This window comes from Aplysia californica, unplaced genomic scaffold (genome assembly GCF_000002075.1).
Source record: "Aplysia californica isolate F4 #8 unplaced genomic scaffold, AplCal3.0 scaffold01208, whole genome shotgun sequence".
NCBI lineage: Eukaryota > Metazoa > Mollusca > Gastropoda > Aplysiida > Aplysiidae > Aplysia > Aplysia californica.
In genome coordinates this window covers 31882-53165 of record NW_004798478.1, presented here as the reverse complement: position 1 = coordinate 53165, position 21284 = coordinate 31882, and the positions used below count along the sequence as shown (strand labels likewise).

The following is a 21284-nucleotide window of genomic DNA, read 5'->3' as shown; positions in this document are numbered from 1 at the left end:
GATAGAACAGTCTCATGCCGCTTTGCACTGTGATAGGTCATCAAGGTTAACCACTCTTTGCTCGTCATATGTCATAAACCCACCCAAGGGGGCACGTCAGTTCATTTTAGGGTGGAGGGAGACCATTTTACAGATTATGGGCCTTAACATGGGTCACCATAGATTCTTCCCTGGGTTCTTCGGCTAGGATCCTGGTCCGCCTAAGATCCCGCATTTACCTTGCTCCTGAGCACCAAGATCTTAGGGGGAGACTACTGCACTAATACATTATTATCATCATTATTATGAACATTATTATACCCTTGCTTTAAGAAGAAGGCAGGAGAACTTACGCTTCACTGGTGCGCTTCCTGAGAATGCTGGGTCGCGGGGAGGAGCTGGGGTTAGAGACGGGCACGGCGCTGAGACCCCCCGAGCCCCCGCTACCCCCGGACATCTGGGACTGGACGCCCACCGAGGCCGTGTAGATGCTGCTGGCCACCGTCGCACGGGACGCCAGGTTGGCTGCTGAAACAAACACGGAGCATACACCAGGCTGGCAAACTTTTTTCAAAACAATCAGGGACATCCAACGTTACGATACCAGTATATGCAACAAAGAACAAAAAATGACATCAAGTGGGACTAGTTCAGGTGTGGGGCGCTAAAATGTCCTTTTGCGTTTTGGACTGCCAAATCCGGGACAGTCCCAGAAAATTTGGGACAGTTGGCTAGCATGCACAAACTCTTATGAAATAACTAAAGATATTTATGCAACCAGAAGAAAAATACAACTTTCTTTTTCTATAACAGTACACAGCACTTAATCCTATTTCCTTACAAAACTTTTCAAAATGGGTCCCCACACACAGAACAAAAATACAGTTGAAATTGTCCCAGACGGCCATCCTTTGTCAAGGAAAAAAGTTGTTGTCTTAGACAGGTGGACATCTTGGACAGTGTCATTACATTTTTCTAACACAGGGAGTGGGAACGGTCATTTGTACAGGTGATACTCTTGAACAGGTGGCAATTACACCAGGTTCGACTGCATTGTCTCATCATCTCTGCGACTCACCCAATTTTTCCCCGACAGAGGAGGTTGCGGTTGTGCTGGTGCTGAACCCTGAGTGCAGCGGTAGTTGCTGCGGCTGTTGCTGCTGCTGTCTCATCTGGTCCATGACCATCATGTTGGTGTTGTAGCGGACGGCCGTAGAAGACACGGACATGGCATGGTGGGCCAGCTGCGTCGCTGTCAGGTTGGACGTCGGGGTTTGTACTGGCAGATCAAACACAAAAAAACAGAAACACAGTAAATGATATATTCTTCACATTCATTCAACCAGTTTTTATTTCATTTTAGTAAGACTTTCATAGAACTTGCAAAAACAATAAAGTCATAAGTGCAAAAGATCAGGGGTGCAGCTACAGAGTCGAACAAAGAAAGAAGATAAGACTAATTTTTTTTTTATATGGTTTCAAAAAATTGTCAAACAAGCTTACGAATGGATTAAAAAGTATTTATTTTGACACATAATCATCAAACACTTCAACATGCCATAAAAAAGTTAGAAATTAAATTATATCCTGCAACTTCTATAACCCCCCCCCCAAACCTCAATTAAGCATACAACTTGAAGTTGGGAGCCACTGTTATGAAAAATCACTTGAAAGTTGCTGATAATGTTGTGTTTAAACACACTTTAAAAAAAGAATAACAGCATCATTAGACAAGCCGACCACTTACACTTGTTGCCTTGTGAAGGTAAAAAGGCGAAGGTGCTGGTCCCCGGTCGCACGATGGTGGACGTGGCCTGGGAGACCAAGGGCGCCTGAGTGCCCTGCTGGTAGACAAAGTGCTGGTACCACATCGGGTCGCTTGGTCCGATACCAATCTGCTGTTGGCTGTGGCTTGTTGACCTAGTCACCAACACAAAATATTGTAAAATACAGTCAACTTACAGTTTGCCTTTGCAAAAGTGTCTAACACAGATTTCGCTTCAAACACAATCTTCGCTGTCTTACGCATGTCAGAGAACAATGATTTTCACAAAAAAGAGGGAAAAAACGTTGTCTTTCTTAAAACTGCTCATAATTTTGAGTGTGAATGTTCTTTTCATTCTTTATTGTATCACCAATGGACTTTCGTACTTACATCCCTAAAAACGTATTAAGTACAATTTTTGCGTACTGGCTGGCAGCTCACTGCGCACTGGCAGTGGAATTTTAGTTGCAGCGGGGGTTCCTGTCGCCATTCTGTCTGGGCTCACTTAATTTTGGATACTTTTTAACGTACAGTTCTAGGTGTATCCTTGTATTTATAGTAATTATAATTCAATGCACCTAAAGCACTCATTTCTGCAGTAAAGACTCAATACAGAACGGACATTGTAACTTGTCTGGTTATTTCCTTTGAAGCGCTGAAGTCAGCCATGCTAAATTGTAAAATTTATTGGATAAGTGTGAAAGAAAAAAAAAGGGCAATATAAAAATAAACTGGCACGACAAAAACTGTCGAACTTTTGGAACATGAACGCCATAACATTGGTATGGTGCAGATACTCAGAAAAGATGGTATCAGCGCATATAATAGAAGCTGTAATTTTGCAATATTATCCATCTGGCATACAATTCACTGTAAAGTAATTCCTCTAAATACAACTTTATGTGTCTAATATATCGGTGAATATTTGCATATTTTCTCGAAAGTCTAATAAAATTACCATGAAGTCTCTCTGCGAAAAATCAACTTTAGTGCCAGAATACATCTAATAATAGATAGCATTTGTATAGCGCAAACCCCCGCTCAACAGCAAGCTCTATGAGCTTCACAATCTATGCTATTATACATCTACAATGTCATTCACGAACAGTATCTTTACACTCTAGAAATCCTTTACTTTCTTAAAACGCTAAGTCTAGGTTTAGTAAGTTGACTGAATAACCAGGATGACTTCTCGTAATTGGGTTATAAGAATAATTTCTAGCTTTCCAGTGACCCTGAAGGAACATCAGACTTTTCCAGCTTTTATTTTCATTTCTATGGCCATTTGCAATAACTGACGAACTGATTTCTTGACATTCATAAGTGTCCCCGCATATTTCCAACACAAAAACTAAGAATGAATGCATTATCTGTTATTATATTTATTCCAAATAGGAAGTTTATTTCTACCCATGTATTTACACAGTTTTTTGTTTTTAAGTAATCGCATAATATATCTTTCTTAGTAGTTGCATGGAGGCTGCGACAGACACAGCATGATTCCTGAACAAATGCAGAGTAACTTTCTCTTGTTTAACACATTACACCCTAAGGGCCTGGACGGGAAGTCCATTGTTAGATCCTAAGCAAGGGGAAAGAACCCACCTCCTGTGAATACAAGCCTTTAAAAAACACATTTTAAAAATACTAAACAAATTCCAAAAATCCTGAAAAAATAAAAGTTAAAAAGAAAACTGAATGTAGTTTCAGAAAAATATAACTTTATGTATGCGCAAACTGTTGGAAATGTTCTAACTTTAGTTCAATCGGGGTGTCCGACCAGTCACTCTTACTCTCAGCCTCGCGGTCGGGCCCTAGGTCTAAATTCTAGATTTTCTCCGTCTGATCAATCGGAATCGCCCCAAACTCTTCCTACAACGTTTTCATCAAAATCTGAGCCATCTGATTTGTCACATGCTCATTTTTGCTCAAATCCATCGTTATTTCCGTTTTCGAACTCAATTGTGTCGCTTTTCAACAAGTCGAGACACTTTCGAAGTGTCGGTAACGCGATCGCACTTCGATCAGCTCTAATACTAAAACTACTGGCCCGAAAAATTTCGTTTCGGTATCAAACGAAAGAAGAAACTTTTTGCTATACTATGCAAATCAAAATCCCGGCCCCAGAGTCTCGTCAAGGCGAGACTTTCGTTTCTAAAGACGCTGGGTCGGCGCGGGCGGTTCCAGGCGAGTCAGGGTGGAGCGCGTAAGGGAATTCCCGGGCGATCCCGGGCGAGCTAGGGTGTAATGGGTTAATGGTAAAACAAGAGCTAACGCCAGTTGTCTTTAGTTAAATAATGCAGATGTGCATCTTTCTTCTCTTATAACATGACTATTACTACTTGCGCAGATGTAAGATTTCTCATGGTAAAAGATACGATATTCCTAGTCAGTTTAACACAAATTTTGGAGAGATCTGTCATACTGTTCTTAAATAAACAATCATTTATTTATAAGTTTGTAACTAAAATAGGACAAATTGGGTACTCTACAAACACTCGTCTAGAACAAAAACTAAGGCACAGAAATTAACCTTTCAAACGTAGAATAAATCTCAAGACATTGAGCTTTTAGTAAATCAGTGGAATGGTTTGCTGTATGGGATGGGGAAGAATTATATCGTTTAAAACGTAGACAAAATGTAAACTTCTTAACCAAAACCGGAAAAATCGCTTCAGGGCACATTAACCCCTTGACCCCCAAGCCGGGGAGTTCCGGCGGGCTGCTGAGTCACGCTTGCTAAAATTAACAGAATCGGGCGAAAAATGGCGCAGCGAGCTACTCACCTATTTTCAGGATGAGAAATCACAGTGGGCGTGGCCCCTCCTTGTACTGAGGAGGCCAGGGTTGTCATGGTGATGATGGAACCAGGTGGCCTGGCCTGTGGAGACAAAACGGACACACTGGAATATTTCACCTCCTTTCTCCACTGACAACACACTCCTGTTTCTCTGGTTTTAGAAGGATTTTACGGCGCTCACAACTGCATAAGGTGAGATGAGCATCAAGGGGTGGATGTCAACAGAGAAATTCATACAGGAAATCAGGCTTACTCTTCTCACCTCAACAGCACAAAGTCTGCTTCAACTATCAAGGCACCCATGAAAAGCCGTACACAAGAGAGCGACAACATACAAAAGAAGTAGAGGAAAATGACGATAATACGGACGAGGAAAGAAAAAGCAGTTCCCCCTATGTTGCTCCGCCACAGTATGACTATGAGCATGACATTGATGAAACAGCCCATTTACATTTCTACTGAGCATAAGAAATGTTAATATCCCCCCTTTGGGAATGTCCTAAAGACACTTCAGTCAGTGGCAAGTACCGTGAAGCGCTTAACGAAAACTACCACATAGGGATGGCCAGGTTTACCTGAAACTCGGGAGAGATGATGATGCCCCCTGCGGGCGTCTGTGAGGACGGGACCACTGCTTGCTCCTGTCGCACCAGGCCGGGGTCGCAGGTCGCCGCAGTAGATGATGACAACGGCAACGACGATGATGAGGAGGAGGATGCTGTAAGAGGCAATGTGGATGACTGCAGGGACGCGACAGCTGAGGACGAGTGGCCAGCTGGCAACGTGGATGGGGATGCTGCACAAGGACAAAAGAAAGAAAGAAAATAACTTTTTTATAGCTTTAGTAAAGACTTTTACAGCACTTGCTTTTTTTTTTTTTTAAGTTTTAGTAAGGCTTTACGGCGCTCGCAACTGCATAAGGTCATATGAGCACTTGCAGCACAATAAGGTCATAGAAGAGCCGAAGATTAGCAGTGTTACAAGAGAGTAACAAACAAACAAACCAAAGAGGAGAGATAAGGACGACAGATGTTTGATAGGAAAGAAGGAGCAAGCCACATCAGAGAACCCGCCAACCACTCACAGAAAATACATTACCAACTTTTACTGGCACTGTGGGTGGCAAACGACAACCTCCCTAGTGTAGAAAGCGGAGGCAATATGTGAGGCAGCGTGGTGGAATCAGGCTCTCGTCAATTTTTGGGCATATTGAGTTATTGGTATCATCTTAAAGCTTGCTTTCAATGAAAAAATTACCCATCCATCTTCAACAGAAGTGGACATATTTTGGATTGAAGGAGGTGGGAGTCACCTGATTTAAGAGGCAAAATTTGCGAGAAAATGGCCGCTAAAGCTTGGTTAATTCCAAAGCTGGAGAGTCCTTAGAAACTGTAAATATATATTTTTGTACCTTTAATCAACGTTTTCGGTGACATCCTCAAAGGAATGTGTTTGTAAATGGACATAAAAGGTGTTGAACCAAAAAACAGAAATTTGATAAAAATTGCTAAAGCAGGGAAAAAACTGCTGTTTTCTTCGATTTCATTATTTTGACGAGAGCCTGATTCCACCACGCTGCCTCACATATCTTCTTTCCTAATTCTGTTCACCTATACTTCATGATAAACATTAAAGCAAGGCACAGCCAAAAAAAAAAAGGGCTTCCGAAACTGTTGAGTACAGCTGCCTTCAAAGTACTAATTTGAGACTAGTTGCTGAAAACACCTCAGAATCTTAACCTCAACTGAAAAGGGAGATTTTGATGCAAAATTAAGAACCCTCCCAATAAATAAATTAGGGACTTTCAAGTGGCATTTTACAAAATTATGGCACAAAATTTATTCTTTTTTTTTTTTTTTTTTTTGGAAACATTTCAGCAGCTTGGGGTCATTGGTGGTGATTCTAAAACCTTGAAAACTTTCTGGAAATCCATCTAATGTCTCACACTTATAAGTAACAAGGAAGAAAATAGGTTATGTTAATTCATTCTTCATTTGAGACTCTAGATGCCGAGACAACAAGGTATATGGCAGCCATCATCGAAATTGTGAGCATAACTTAAGTTTTTATTCAACCAGTAATTCCTTTGTTTTCAAATGGGGTGAAGGGGGGAGCAGGGTGGTGTGTTTGTGTGTCTGTCCAGTGTGTGTGCATGCGAGCGCAAGTATGTGTGTGCGTGTCTGTCTGTCTGTCAGTTCCCCATTACAAGACCTAGGAAGAAACACACTGCAGCAGACTCACCAATTGGAATTGGAGCGGACGAGGCAATGGTGGTGGTGGCGGTGGCCATGGATGGGTTGATGGAGTTAATCATGACTGGAGTGGACACAGCAAGGTTCACTGAAATACAAAACAGTAGAATTTTTTTAAGTCACCTTTCACAGAACAAAATTACTTCTTCCTGTGATTACTATTGTTACCATTTGAGCCGAAAGCTATCAAAACCTCATATCAACAATGATCAATTTTAAAAGAGAAGCTTTTTGGGGGATTTTTCGTAAGAGTTCTACAGCACTTGCAACACAATAAAGTCGTATAAGTGCCGAAGATTAGAAGTGTTACAAGAGAGTAGCAAACACAAAAAAGAAGGGGGGGGGATAAAGATGATAGATATTCGATAGGAAAGGAGGAGCAAACCACACCAGAGCACCTGCCAACCACCCACACAGAATTTTTTCCAAAGTCATCTTTCACAGAACAAAATTACCTCTTCCTGTGACTATTTTTGTTAATATGTGAGCCGAAAGCTATCAAGACTTCATATTAACAATGACCAATTTTTAAAAAGAAGTTAACGGCTACTTACAACTGAGAAAAAGCAAAACAGACTGACAAAAACAACAGAGGGAAAGTAAACAACTGGAGCCCTCAAAACCAAGGGTGTACATGTACTCACACCCACTCTAGTATTTAGCCCCTCTGAGTACTTACTCCAGTTATTTTTACATACTCACTCAAGCCCAAAACCTAAGAGTTCTCGAGTAATTACAGGAGCACTTACTTTACTCACCCAGTAGGGGCTATCATTTTCATTGTGTGTGCATTGTTTTTCTTTTTTTCTTTTTGTGCATTATTCACATCATCTCAATTATTTTAATATTACGGTTTCTTGCTTTTACATCAGCAAATAATACATTGAGCCCTGTGCTCAGGATTCCTATACTCATGACCAAACCTATCTGACTTCATGGCGATATAAGATATCGAGATGGACAAGACCACACCTTCCCGACTTCATGGCGATATAGGATAGAGACATGTCCAAACCTACGGGCCTACATGGTAATATAGCCATTGATCTCAACTTGGAATTTTAAAAAAAGAGGAACTTTGAGTGAGATCGTGACAGAAGACCATTTTCGCGAGACACCCATTATCATTACACTGTGTAACCCAAGAATGCTGAAATAAAAATAGCAATGCCAATCGCCCGCTGCGCCTTGTGCCGGAAATCGGCCTCCGCGCGAGGGGTATTTTTAGGGCCGCTCGGAATCAGAAGTGACTCTCTTCTAAGTTTAGTTACGGGAAAACTCCTGGACGAAAATAAATGAAACTCGGCAACCAACCAGAAGAAAGGTTAAACTAACGACATGCCAGCGTTCAATCCCGAATGATTACTAGAACCGGAGATATTGCCGCGTTTGTGCGAATTTCCTCTGCGGTTCGAAAACTAAGCGGAGCTGCGGGTTGATCGCCGACCACACAAGCGCCCCACATGTCTTCTTTATTGCTGTAAAATTTTAGATCTCTGCGTTTAGTAGATTTTCCGTACCAACTTAAAATTACCACCCATCCATTGATAAAACCCTAGATCTAGAAACTTGATAGCGCATTCCAAACGCGAGGTGCCGGCACGCAAGAGGCGCGTGATCGCTAGGCGGCATGTGATTGGCTGCCTATAACCAAATGGGTCACCGATGACTACATCGCGGGTTTTCCCGATAGCGCTTTACTGAGTTTTAGAAGGGGTGATCGCGTCGCGGTAAAAACGATGTCACGCAATTCAACAAATTTCACGCAAATATCAGTCTTTAAGATCCAAAGTAATGAAGACAACGAAAAAGTGATAGCAGAACTAGATTCGGCACTAAAAATCACATGGAGATGCCAAGTTTCATTCATATGCTCCAATTCATTACTGACTTATGAACAGTTTTTCCTCAAAATACACCAAAACATGTCCCACATTTTGGCGATTTTTTCCTATATGAAGGTCCTCCAACATTTTGCAAACAAAAATCCCAATAACTTTTTTATTTATCAATGGATTTTTAATTTTTAAAAACCATAGTTCTTAGAATTTACTCTATTTTCATTTGAGTCCATTTTTAAGCAATTTGGATGAAAATTAAAGTTTTCATTGTCATTGCTATTAAAAACCATCAATTTATCAAAGCAAGGTTATTTCATACCAATCTGAGGATATTTAGTTTAAGTTGTCTTCGGGACTTGCAACACCATAAGGTCATATTAGTGCCGAAGATTAGATGTGTTACAAGAGAGTAACAAATATGAAAAGGAAGGAGGAGAGATCAGGACAATAGGTGTTTGATAGGAAAAGGAGCAAACCACACCAGAGCACCCACCAACCACCCACATTTAGAGGGTTTGGAAGGTAATTTCAAGTAAGAGTCACTTACCAAATATTTACAATCTTGATTATGTACAGAAAGTGGTGGTTTAGCGGAAGAAATGGCGGTAGCGGAAATCCACTAAATAGCGGAATATTGAGACCCATGTTCAGAATATAGAACACAGACATGAGCAAACTTACCCGATTTCATGGCGGCCATATGCTGGGCCAGGGGCTGCGAGGAGATCACTTTCGCCTGCGGGCCGAGCGGCTGCTGGTTCATTTTGGCCGCGGCCGCCTGGGAGGTGAAGGTCAGGTTGGAGCGGGCTATGTCTGCCGCCAGCCGCTGCTGCAGGCCCGTGTCTGAGGACAGAGACACACTGATCCGCTGCTGGAGGCTGACAGTGGCGCTGGCGACCGTGGCTGCGTCAGTAGGGACCTGCGCTGGAATGGTGCGACCGTCCTGTGCCACGGGCGTGCCCATGCGGTTCAGCGTGATGTGCATGGGGAGCTGGGGGCCGGGGTTCCCCGAGGTCACCGGAGCGATGGAGCCATGGAGGGGGAAACTGGCTCTGGGGATCAAACAACTTGGACATGACAACAACACTCCCGACTGAACCCGCAGAGACTCTGTGTCATTCCACAAACAAGTAATTTCTTTTAGTTTTAAGAGTTTTACGGTACTTGCAACCCAATAAGGTCATATAAGTGCCGAAGATTAGAGGTGTTACAAAAGAGTAACAAACATAAAAAAGGAGGAGAGATCAGGACGACAGATGGGAAAGAAGGAGCAAATCACACCAGAGCACCCGCCAACCTCCCAAGTCTCTTTTTTTTTACTTTTGAGAAAATTACACAGAAATAAAAGGCCCAAATAAGATCCATTACTTCAGTACAGACGATTTTTCATTTGAACACATAATCGCCGAGAAACCTAAAAAAATTGACATGCTCGATTGTGGAATAACAATGACTGTGTATAATAAATGAGTTATACAGCAAACAAATAAATTCTTGCCCATTTGAATTGTCACAAGCATTTTAATTTCGCAATGAGTTGCCCTGTGTCATATGTTCCAATGCAATAGCACCAGACCCAGAAACTACGCACAAGGGCAGACCCAAAAACTAAACACACACACCTGGACACACCGACAAACTACACTCACCTGGACAGACCCCACAAAGTACACACACATCTGGACAGACCTACAAACTACACACCCACCTGAACACACCCAAAACTACACACATGGACAGACCCCACAAACTACACACTCACCAGGACAGACCCCACAAACTACACACACATCTGGACAGACCCACAAACTACACGCCTGGACAGATCCAACACACTGACCTGGACAGACCCATAAACTACACACTGACCTGGACAGACCCACAAACTACACACTGACCTGGACAGACCCACAAACTACACACTCACCTGGACAAGTCCTGAGGCTGGGCCTGGGGCACGGGCTGACCCCCGATGGCCGGGGACGGGGAGCGTGTGGCCTGCGGCGTGCTGGTCTTCGTCTGCAGCATGGGCTGCCGGGCCATGGGCAGGTTGACCGCGGCGCTCAGGCCTGGGGTGGGGATTTGTAGACTGGCCGAGGCGCCTTGGCGCAAGATGGCCGGCGACTTGGGCACCGACAGGGTGGTGGTACCTATGATGGAGAAAAACCCTGCTGCGTTCAGCGACAGCGTGCAACTGCGGCACCGGTACTATAAAGACTTGTATTATAATATCCACAACTGTGCGCTCTCCATGGAATCCTGGTTCATTGTGGACACACTATTTGGCTCCTTTTGTAACCAAATGAAGGGTAGAGAGGAGAAAGGTTGCGAACGTGCACAAATAGTCAGCCTTACGTTTTCCCCTTTTTGTGCGCCCACAGCGCAAACCAGCGCAACCAAGTTTTTAGAGAGAGCAAAGAGCTGCAGCCATGAAAGAGCCCGGTCAAGGATATTATAATTTATGTCTTTGTATCCACCCTAACACAGCGGCTCAGCCGGATCCACCTGCAGCTTTACATCAACAGACACAACTGAGCCACTGATATAAGCTTAAGTAACTAAACCATGAAACCCATTTTCGTAATTCCAACTTATCGATTCTTCATTCTCTTTCTTACTACTATCTAAATATAGAACTCTAGCATGAGCACAAAATCTAACACAAATGTCAACAGATGAAATAGGTCCCACTACAATCTAGTGGCCAAATAGCAAAAGGAGCATACATCTAACAGACTTTCAGGTCCAGAACTTGTTATTATACACGTACATTCTTCGTATTCAAAACATGTATACTGCATAATTCTTACACAATGAAATGATTTCCACATCCTACTGATTTCGTTATATATGCATGTTAGACTATTATTTTCATCTCTCAAAGTAGAGCCTAGTATAAAAATGAAAAGATAATCCACACGCAACCAATACCACAGATTAAGAAACTGAAATTTTTTTTTTAAATTGGGAGCTTAATATATTTTAACAGCTAGTGATATAGAACTCCAACTACTACTGCTAACAATAATTAATTTGCAGCCACACAGCCAACAGAGCAAAATACCCCATCTGGTCACCCAACCAAGAGAGTGACTGCAATGAACTTCTCGGGCCTGGCGCAGCACATCATAGCGCCAAGTGACCACAAAGTGTCAAAAGAGAGAACTTACCTCTGGGCAGGTGAGTCTGGAAATTTGAGGCAAACGCCTGAATCTGAGGCTGAGGCTGCTGCCCAGTCCCCGCCCCTCTCAGCATGTTGATGGGAATCGAACCCGGGATGCCCTGCGGCACCACGGTGGAGGTACCAGAAACTGCGCCGGCACTGGAGCCTAGCTGCAAGACGTTGGCCTGTGGCAGGGTGACGGGCACGGTGATGGGGGTGTGGGTGATGGTGCCCAGGCCACTGGTCCCTGTGGTGCTCACCAGGTTCAGGCTGACTAGACCCTCCGTGGGACTGCGACCTACTGCTGGGGGGGACGGGAGGGGGAAGGGAACCAAAAAAATACAGTCCTCATCTCTTGCTTATTCACTTTTACTGGTATTGAGGGGAGGGGTGATTTGGTGGGGGTGGGGAAAGAGAGTTAAGGAGAGAGAGGGGGGGTGAGAGGGGTGGAGAGAGAGAGAGAGAGAGAGAGAGAAAGAGAGAGAGGAGGAGGAGGAGGAGAAAGAGAGACAGAAGGTGAGAAAAAGAGGAGTAGAGATCTGTACCATTTTCTTGTTCTCAATGCACAGTCAAATCATCTCATAATCCAGAAAAAACATTTTCAACACACCCTTTATCTGCCAATCTCCAAATATCTATTAAGTTCTATTAAAATGAGAAAACAAAAGTGAATATATAAATGTGATAATTCAATCAATGGATGCGACAAACAACAACCCCCCTCCCCCCAAAAGGAACTATACCACATTCTCTCCCCCACCCAATAACAAAACCATACCAACTTGCACCCCAAAAAATAATCAAATTTATAAGGTAAGATAATCCAAATATCAATAAACTGGAAACTCACAAGAAGAAATGATGCTTGGAATATTCGGTTGGGAAGACTGCACAGTCCTCCCTACAATAGTTGGAGCTGCCTGGGTGGGAGGAGCTGGGGCTATGGGGCGCGTCAGCTTCTGTGGAGGGAAAAAGGTCAGTCTGCTATAATACTTTTCCCCCTCTTTCTCTCTCTCTCCTATTCTTTGACAAATTAAAGAACTATTTGGTCCAACATGCCTCTTTACTTAAGTACACTTGGGACAAAATAGTTCTGAGGCGACGAATTGTCTCAGCAATAAAGATTTAATTATGAACAATGTATTAGCAATTGCATACAAGCATACAAATTTGGTCGGCAGATTTTCCAAAGAAGCATACATTTGCCAAACCCATGTTACAGGCATAATAAAAATAAATGAGAACAAACTTTCATATTCATCAGAAATACAGATGACGTCACGACTACTACACGAAATGAGACCTCAAATGATCAGCAAAACTTGCTCACCGCTGCAAAGTTTTTCACGTCGTGGTGCTGGCTCCCATGCTGGGGTTGCACAATGAAGGTGTGGCCAGGCCCCCCGACGGCGAGCGTGGGCCTGGGGGTGGGAACACCCGCCGTGACTGCCTGCGAAGAGATCAGTCGCGGAGCATCGCCTTCTCTCACTCCCTCGCCCTTTCGGTCGCCACCACCTCCACCTGGTTTACTCTTGCTCATCAGTAATTTACTGGAGAGGGTGGGGTGGAGTGACAAAAATTAAACACCTGGAGTGGGTGGTTGGAAGACGCTCTGGTATAGTTTGCTCCCTCTTTCCTATTAAGCAGCAATCGACCTTGTATTTCTCCTATCCTTTTTTTCTTTGTATTTTACTTTCCAGTAACACCTCAAATCTTATGCACTTATATATATGACCTATTTGTGTTGCGAGTGCTGTAAAGCTTATTAACGGGAGGAGCTGCCCTTGAGGACCATTTTCTATGTCTGATGCCCAAGATCAAATCTAAGTACACATTTAAGTTAGGCATAGTAAAATCTCTTGATACGCCATTTTATTTTGGGATAGCAACAGCGGTTGCTATGGAAACGGCTGCCATCTTTAAAATAGACAATGAATTTCAAATCCCTAAGGCTTTCTTATTTACCGATTGACCACATTTGGTGAGAGTATACCTGAACCAGACCCTATCAGAGTAACAGCAAGCTTATTTCAATAAGTTGAAAAGAAAAAAATATATGAGAATTTTCCCAAAGTATAAAAAACTTTTTAAAAATTTAGGTTGCGTAACCGCTTGCCAATGGAAAAGTGTTATTGTTTTCGCAAATATCTCTGTTACATTAATGGCAGCCTTGCCATCTATGTCTCCTGAAAGTTTCATCTCAAAATGATGAAAACTATGGAAGGAGTAGGGAAAAAACGGCAAAAAAATTACATTTTTCGAAAACTGACTATTATTGTGAAAATTCACTATATTAACTCATCGTCATGTTTTCAAAGTCAATTTACGTGGAGAATAAACACTTTCTCCAATGTATCCATGCTATTTTAGGACAAAAAACTGGTTGATCTTCAAAAATCAGCAACAGAAAATTTGCATAGCCTGACCAAAAATCTGCAAAATCAAGGGTCGCTCCTCCCCTTAAAACTTTCAAGGAATATGAGATAAAAATATTTCAATAGTTTTCAGGTAAAGCATGGTAAAGAATTTGAACAAAAAAGCTTGCCAAAACCACTGGTGCTGATCCTGACAGGCGGAAATATCAGAAACAAGCAATATATGTTTAGTAAGCATAAATCATAAACCCAAGTATCAACAATTCTTTCTAAAAATGTATAAAATATAAAAAAGATTACCATATCAAAACTGAGTTGTGCTCAGTACCTTTCTCTTTTGTAATTTCTTTTTTATGTTACATCTAGTGAACGCCCAACCACACTGCTGCAGTCTTAAAAAGTTTGACAATGCAGGGAAACAACATATCGAAAAAGAAATTTACCTTTATTTACTTTATTAGCATTAGAGCATCAGACCTACCAAAACATCAGATTTTCACTTCTGTTTAAAACACATAATTTAGAATAACCAGACCGCTAACACACATCATTTTTAGATTTTTTTTGTAATGCTAGAAAATGAATTAAAGCACATTTTCCTGCAGACTGACAAGAGAAATTCCACAAGACCTATTATATTCAATATGTTGAGAAACAGTAGAGAGCCATTCCATACTTAAATACTACCCAAAAGTTTTAACTCATTGATAAATATCTATAAATATCGGCTACTTTAAAGCGCACATTTTGACGAGGGCAAAATGACAGAAGGAGGCAAGATAGACACGGGGTATTGGAAACTTAAGGATGAGCGAGGGAGCGTTGCGGGATTATCAAAAAGTAATTTCTCTAAACACTGTCCCCACCTCTTATTTTCAAAAATGTTCTAGTTCTGCAAGAGGACAGAGGACTTATCCTCTGAAACAAAAACTGCTCAACCTATATCACATGTGTGGTCCATGGGCCACTTTTTTAATTCTGTTGCCAGTGTTGCCTAGTTTAAATAAACTTTACAAAATATACCTTACATTCAATGTAACTTGTAACGATTGAACATTAGTCTCCATCAGCCCCAAATGTACCCTAAACAAAGGCACACTCAAATTAAATGCATGCTTTCGTCCTATATAGATCAAACACACAGTTATTTCTTCTCAAGACCTTCATTTCGATCCTCAGAGCGCGCCAACCAGTTAAGCGCTACAAAAGGACATTTTTGCAACACAGCCTAAACATCGTGCATCAGGATAACAAAAGCAAGTCAAGACAACCGGACAATTGGCAAGACTGCTTCTTGTGCAGCACAATGAAAGTGTTGGACAGCTTGTTCACGCTCTTCAGACACATAGGACTGGACAAGTTATGTTTGGGGTTTGTTGGGGGGGGGTTTCAAATTTTCTTTTGGTGCGTGCGTGCGTGCGTGCGTGCGCGCGAGTGTGTAACTGAAATGTCATTTCTGTGTAAGTGTAACTGAAATATATCATTTCATTGGCGCATGGCCTTTAAAAATGCATCTTCGAAGAGATTTCTCACTGGTGTTTGGGCATTAACATATTTGAACTGATGATATGCAATACCTGTGAATGCTATTGATCACTTCATTGGCTATTTTAGTAAAACGAGTTTTAAGGCACTTGAAACACAATAAGGTCATATCATCATCGGCGATCATGGTTTTCCATTCATTCCTTTGCTTGGAAGCTATCAAAAAAGCTACGCTTCCCTGATCTTTCCCTGTTACCCATTTGTTTAGGTTCCCTAAGTATGTTGTTCTGGGCCTACCCCTGCCTCGTTTGCCTTCAATTTTGCCAGTGAGAGCTAGATGTTCAAGACCCTTATAAAATGTCTAATCAGGTGTCCCAAAAACTGCATTTGTCGTTTCCTGATTGTTTTTAACATTAAGCGTCCCATGTGGGCTTTATCAAGCACTACCTCATTTGATTTCTTTTCCTTCTATATAAAGTGCCAAAAATTAGGTGTTAAAGGAGAGTAACAAACACAAAAAAGAAGAAGGAAAAATAAGGACGATAGATATCTGATAGGAAAAAGGAAGCAAACTACACCAGAGCACCGACCAACCACCAGCCTATAGGACTCGAGATCTTGGCAAGAGTTTCTGTACTCAAAGAGCATACTCGTTAAAAAAATTGCAAGAAAAAAGTTCCGCAGAATGTCTGATGTTATTCAAGCATTTACAGAGTGGCAATAGATGACAGGTAAATTGAGAGTGGTCGCTTGGAAAGCCGAGTAGCTGAGCACTCTTCCCTATGACTTTTATCAACATGAATCTGTTTATCTGTTTCTGATATTGTTAATGTACTCAGTACAGAAGTGAGTTGGTACTTCTGCTTTTTTCCACCACTCATTCAACGCCTTTGTAGATGGAACCACAATCGGGGAATCCCTAATAAAACCATAAAATTATCAGTGAAAGCAAGCCCCCACTTCCCAAAGGGAGGAAACAGTAATCATTAAAATATCAAGAAAATGAGATGGCTGTTTGATGTTATTTTACTTATGGGCCATGGGCCCCTCTCAAGTCCATATTCCATGTTACCTCTTTCTAGTTTAGTTTTGTCAGCAGACCTTCATTTCCATGGCAAATCATTACTTTCTGAGTTATTAATGGTTTTTATACCAACTATATTATAGGGTAATGTCAATAGCCATTGAGTGTCGCGGTGACGGCGTCAATTGCCACCGAGTAAATTGGAGCTCTTTAACATCGGTGAGTATGTGTGCTCGGTGTTCTGCGTTCGTGAACTTCCCCTTACGCACGCCTCTCTCTTTGTGTGTGTCTCTCTAACTCCTGTCCTACAAGTGCCGGATTTATGTTCCCAAAAATATTATAAGCGTATTTCGGCACCTCGTCTTCCATTCGGTCCCGCACCAGTCCAGCCCCTGGCTCAGCGCACGTACACTGAGCATCATCCAGGTGATGACAGGGTCCCGTATTCCCACAGCTTATGTGTGTGCGCGCGTCTGTCTGCTTGACTTTGTGTGCGTTTGTGGCCTACTTTTAGAATATTCTGTTTTGGTTCTACACCGATGCGTCTCATTCAAAACACGTCAAGTTGGTAGCTCTAAATGTTTGTCCAATGAAATTAGAGGAAAAATTTACCCACTTAGACATGAGGAGCTCGAAAGGATAGCCAGGAAACAAGACTTCCATTTTACTTGTACAAAATCTTTCAAATGAGCTTAAATTTATGCAAAATGATATTACCTGATGAAATTAAGTTTATGGATAGTTAAAAAGTTTTGAATACCACTGAGCAGGTAAAAAGAAGAATTTGAATGCAAAACATTCGGAAATTGACCTTTCGAACCCCGGGATGTGTTTAACTACTCGTTAAGACTGATTCAACTTATGAGAGGGGAGTAGATCTATAACTTATTCATGTGTTCGCAACACAATATGGAGCGCAGTTATATTCCACTTGTTTTTAACAAATTGTGTGTTTTCAGGGGAGGAAGGGGGGGAAGAGGCATGGTCCCATGACCTTAATTAAATCTGGGATATTAAGGAAAGGGGGCACACACACCCCTGTTTTTCACCATAATTTGATTAAGCTTACTTGCAATCAGGTTTTATATTTTCTTGAAAACAATAGATTTGCAGCAGTTTTCGTTGCTTGCACAGCAAGTGGCTGTGAAAGTAAAATTTTACTGGTTGCTTACTTTTGTACTTTTCCCCCTTTTCTGACTTTTCAGTTTTTTTTTTGGGGGGGGGTTAATAGTAGAGGGTTTTACGGGGCTCGCAACTGTAAGGTCATACATGAGCGCAAAGGGGTGATCAACAAACTCCATGTAAACGCACACTAAGCAGCCCTACCACGCATCATACATTTAAGCAGAGGCCTTATCCTTGCTCTAAATGATACTGAAACAAGAATCAACTTAACCATCACATAATTAGGCTACTCAATGTGAACAAAAACTGTCTAAACACTTCCTTTAAAAAGTTCACACAGTTATACAACTTCAGTTATACACTTGCTGTTGTTAGTGTCAAGGGCCAAGGGAGAAACCAGAAAAGCTGGACTTAGGTTAGGCCTACGTTTTCTATCTTCCTTGTCAATTTCTAAGCTAGATCTAGATCTAGTCTAGATAGATAGATTCTAGATCTCTAAGTCAAGTTAAAGATTTTCCTATCCCGCTGAATCAAGTAACAAAATGATGAGACTGGGTCAGAAACCACAAACTTCTACGAGAAAAAGTCAAACATCATTGATCCACAGATTACAAATACAATTTAAGTCTTGTCCCATGTGTGAAATGATAGCAGTACTTGCGTCTGTGTTTGAAAGTCATGAGCACGGCGGAAGCCGTTTCGTTGAAACCTCTGAACTAATAATAATAATAATAACGATCGGCATTCTTTCTTGATCTACGCCATTATTTACCTCGCTTATCTTTTAATCGACTCACAAAACACACTATTTTACCCGTAAACAAATTGGACTTGCACTTAGACTCAACGGGTTCATCACAACACAAAAAAACACGATCAGCGTAGACAGCCAAGACCTGCAAAATGCAACCTGTGTGTGCGTTGCGTTGAATCTTACCACCCAATAGCTGACGGAAGAGAGCGAAAATTACACACTTACCGACGACTGCGACAAGAGGAGAGTAAACTATGTGTTGTCGCCGAGTTCACTATTCAAAAACGGGGGTGAACAACTATGCTACGGTTGTAGAGAAATAATGGTACTTCAATGGGGGAAACCAAAAAAACCAACAGTCTGGTATTCTGTCAATACTGTCATTCAAGAACCAGTACTAATGAGTTATGGAGAATAAGAGAAGTTCTTATCAAAATGTAGTGAAAGAAATTTAAGAAGGCTATTAGTTCAACACAAACACCACGGAGATTGTGAAGGGAGGCATACCTTCCCTACCTTGCTCAGTGCTCGGTATCGACAAGAAGGCATCGGAGATAGTACACACTAAAACTAGACAAGTCAGTCTTGGGACACAGTATGAACATACGTCAAAAACAAAGTGTATAACCAAAAAATCAGAATCTATGAAGAGTACTTACTTAGAGACAAACTCAGTTTACATAAATTTTGTCAGAATGGGGCATCTGCACCTCTTGATCGCAATACCTGAAAGAATAAAATATGAACAACCACAACGAAACAGCACACGAGCGTGAGATTTGACCGCTTCTGCTTCCATAATAATAGACACTGATTGGTTGTGGGGAGGCACGTGACTTGAGATTGTTTCCCTATTTTCATTTCCGGGTCATTGGTCAATTTCTTTAGATAAATTAGTCATTTCTTTATTCTTTTAGCGCAAAATCCAAAGTGAAAAACCACTAAAAACATAATTTTTTATAATTTTTTGACAATTTAAAACCAAAATCTAAATTGAAGGTTAACATTTATTTTGTCATGTGCGCATTTGCATCGTGTCACTCGTATGTTATTCGGTTTGTCATCACTTTGTAAACGTACTGAATGGTAGACTCTGTTGTCACCGTCATGTCTGGTACAGAAAGATGAAAAGAACAGTTGAACATCGTTTAAACAACTAACAATAGTCAAATCAACAAATGTAGGGCAATATTCTCATATTTACAATGACCGTGTTGTAAATGAAGCATGCTATTACCGTGTTGGCAAGCGTGTGTCGAAGCCGCGGATTAATATTATAATGTGTAGTGTAGGCAAAGCATCTACACATACACATCGGCTCTAGTCTAAGCGTCGCATTATTAGCCTAGATCGATCAAAATATGTCATTCTCCTTCACATACTTTTGTGTCACTGGTTGTTGTTTGAAATCACATTCTAAACTTCCGTTGTAACATTTGATAAAAGCATAACGATATAGGCAACCATTCCAGGCGTTGTCACTTCAACAGTCAGTTCGGTAAAGGGAGAAATGTAGAAAATGGAACAAACCGTAACCTCTGAACCTTGACTCAGGTCAATCAATAATGTTGGTTTCTTCACGCTGCAGCTTCTATGGCAGTTTTTGGCAGTATCACAGGCCTAGTACTCCTATTCTCACATATTTTTGCTCAGGTTTTCGCTAGTTCCTCTCAAAACTATCAACAACCCCAATTGCTTTCCCTTTAAATGTGGTTTGAGTAGATCTTTAACTCAAAAAAATCCAAACAGCGTGATCAGACAGGAGTACGTGCTCCGCCCTCCTGGTGGACTTACATGGTATACTTTGGTAAATCTACCGGTATATTATGTAGGCCAAGCCAGTCTACTAGATCTACATGTACAAACAATGTATTGTCCTGCTTCCATTTTTCATACCCTGCTCCTCGCTCAATTATTTTCTGGATAACTGGTCCCTTCCATAAAACCACGATTGTTTCAAACACACGTATCCCTAAAAATACAGTCTCAGTCCTAACTCTTATTCTTATCCGTAACGTCAACCTACAATACACTACGATCTTTATTATATGCGCCAGTACCAAGGCCTAGCAGGCTACTCCTGTACTGTATCCTAAAACATGCTCGTAGCCAGGGAAAAGGGGGTGGGGGCGGGGGGTACGGGTGTTTTGCTTTCTTGATATGGACAAGCTTTGACAATTTGCTTCTCTTTTTTTTTTTTAATGGAACGAAAAAGAGACAGAGGTAGACCAAGAACTTAAAATAAGGGTAGGACAAGAATAACTTACATGAGAGCTTTAGCCTAACAAATGAGTGGCAAGAATTTAAGGACCAAGAGGGATAAAAATTTTGATATCCGAGCATTGCCGAATCATTGAAAAGTTCATAGAACCATTTATATAGGATATAGAATCTATGTGACAACTAAAATAATCGTCCCATTGCACAAATAAATTGAGGGTTCTAAAAGCTATTTTTACTTCGTGGTTAATCTTTTACAATAAAGTTCAGATACAGTGGAAACCATATATGTAACAGGCCCGGTAATAACAGGGATCCGGTAATAACTGGGATTTTTTAAATCCCCGTTTTTTTCCTTCTCTTTGTCTCTATTAAAAGTTATCGGCAATAACAGGGCCTCATCGGAGCCCAACCGGTTATAGCAGGGAGAATGGCTCGTTATCAATGTGGAGAGAGAGAGGGAGAGGGAGACAGAGAGAGAGAGAGAGAGAGAGAGAGAGA

The 21284-nt window shown here is 41.5% G+C and overlaps 1 protein-coding gene across 4 annotated transcripts; it reads right to left on the bottom strand.

Annotated features, from left to right (window-relative positions):
* Nucleotides 1-173: 173 nt before the first annotated feature.
* On the bottom strand, nucleotides 174-19356 carry LOC101859750 (mucin-5AC). 4 transcript variants are annotated; one of them, XM_005112212.3, is made up of 12 exons: nucleotides 19223-19356; nucleotides 13131-13350; nucleotides 12651-12759; nucleotides 11808-12104; nucleotides 10565-10787; nucleotides 9319-9689; nucleotides 6786-6884; nucleotides 5120-5340; nucleotides 4531-4625; nucleotides 1727-1899; nucleotides 1058-1258; nucleotides 174-507 (listed from the first exon to the last, which is right to left on the bottom strand). In XM_005112212.3, the coding sequence occupies exons 2-12, from the start codon at nucleotides 13338-13340 to the stop codon at nucleotides 329-331; spliced, it is 2178 nt and encodes a 725-aa protein (XP_005112269.1). In that variant the 5' UTR covers nucleotides 13341-13350; nucleotides 19223-19356; the 3' UTR covers nucleotides 174-328. The 4 variants fall into 4 exon arrangements, with proteins under 4 accessions (XP_005112269.1, XP_035829307.1, XP_035829305.1 ...); XM_035973414.1 differs by having other exon boundaries at nucleotides 174-504; XM_035973412.1 differs by lacking the exon at nucleotides 19223-19356 and adding an exon at nucleotides 18624-19213.
* Between the last annotated feature and the right edge of the window lie 1928 nt (nucleotides 19357-21284).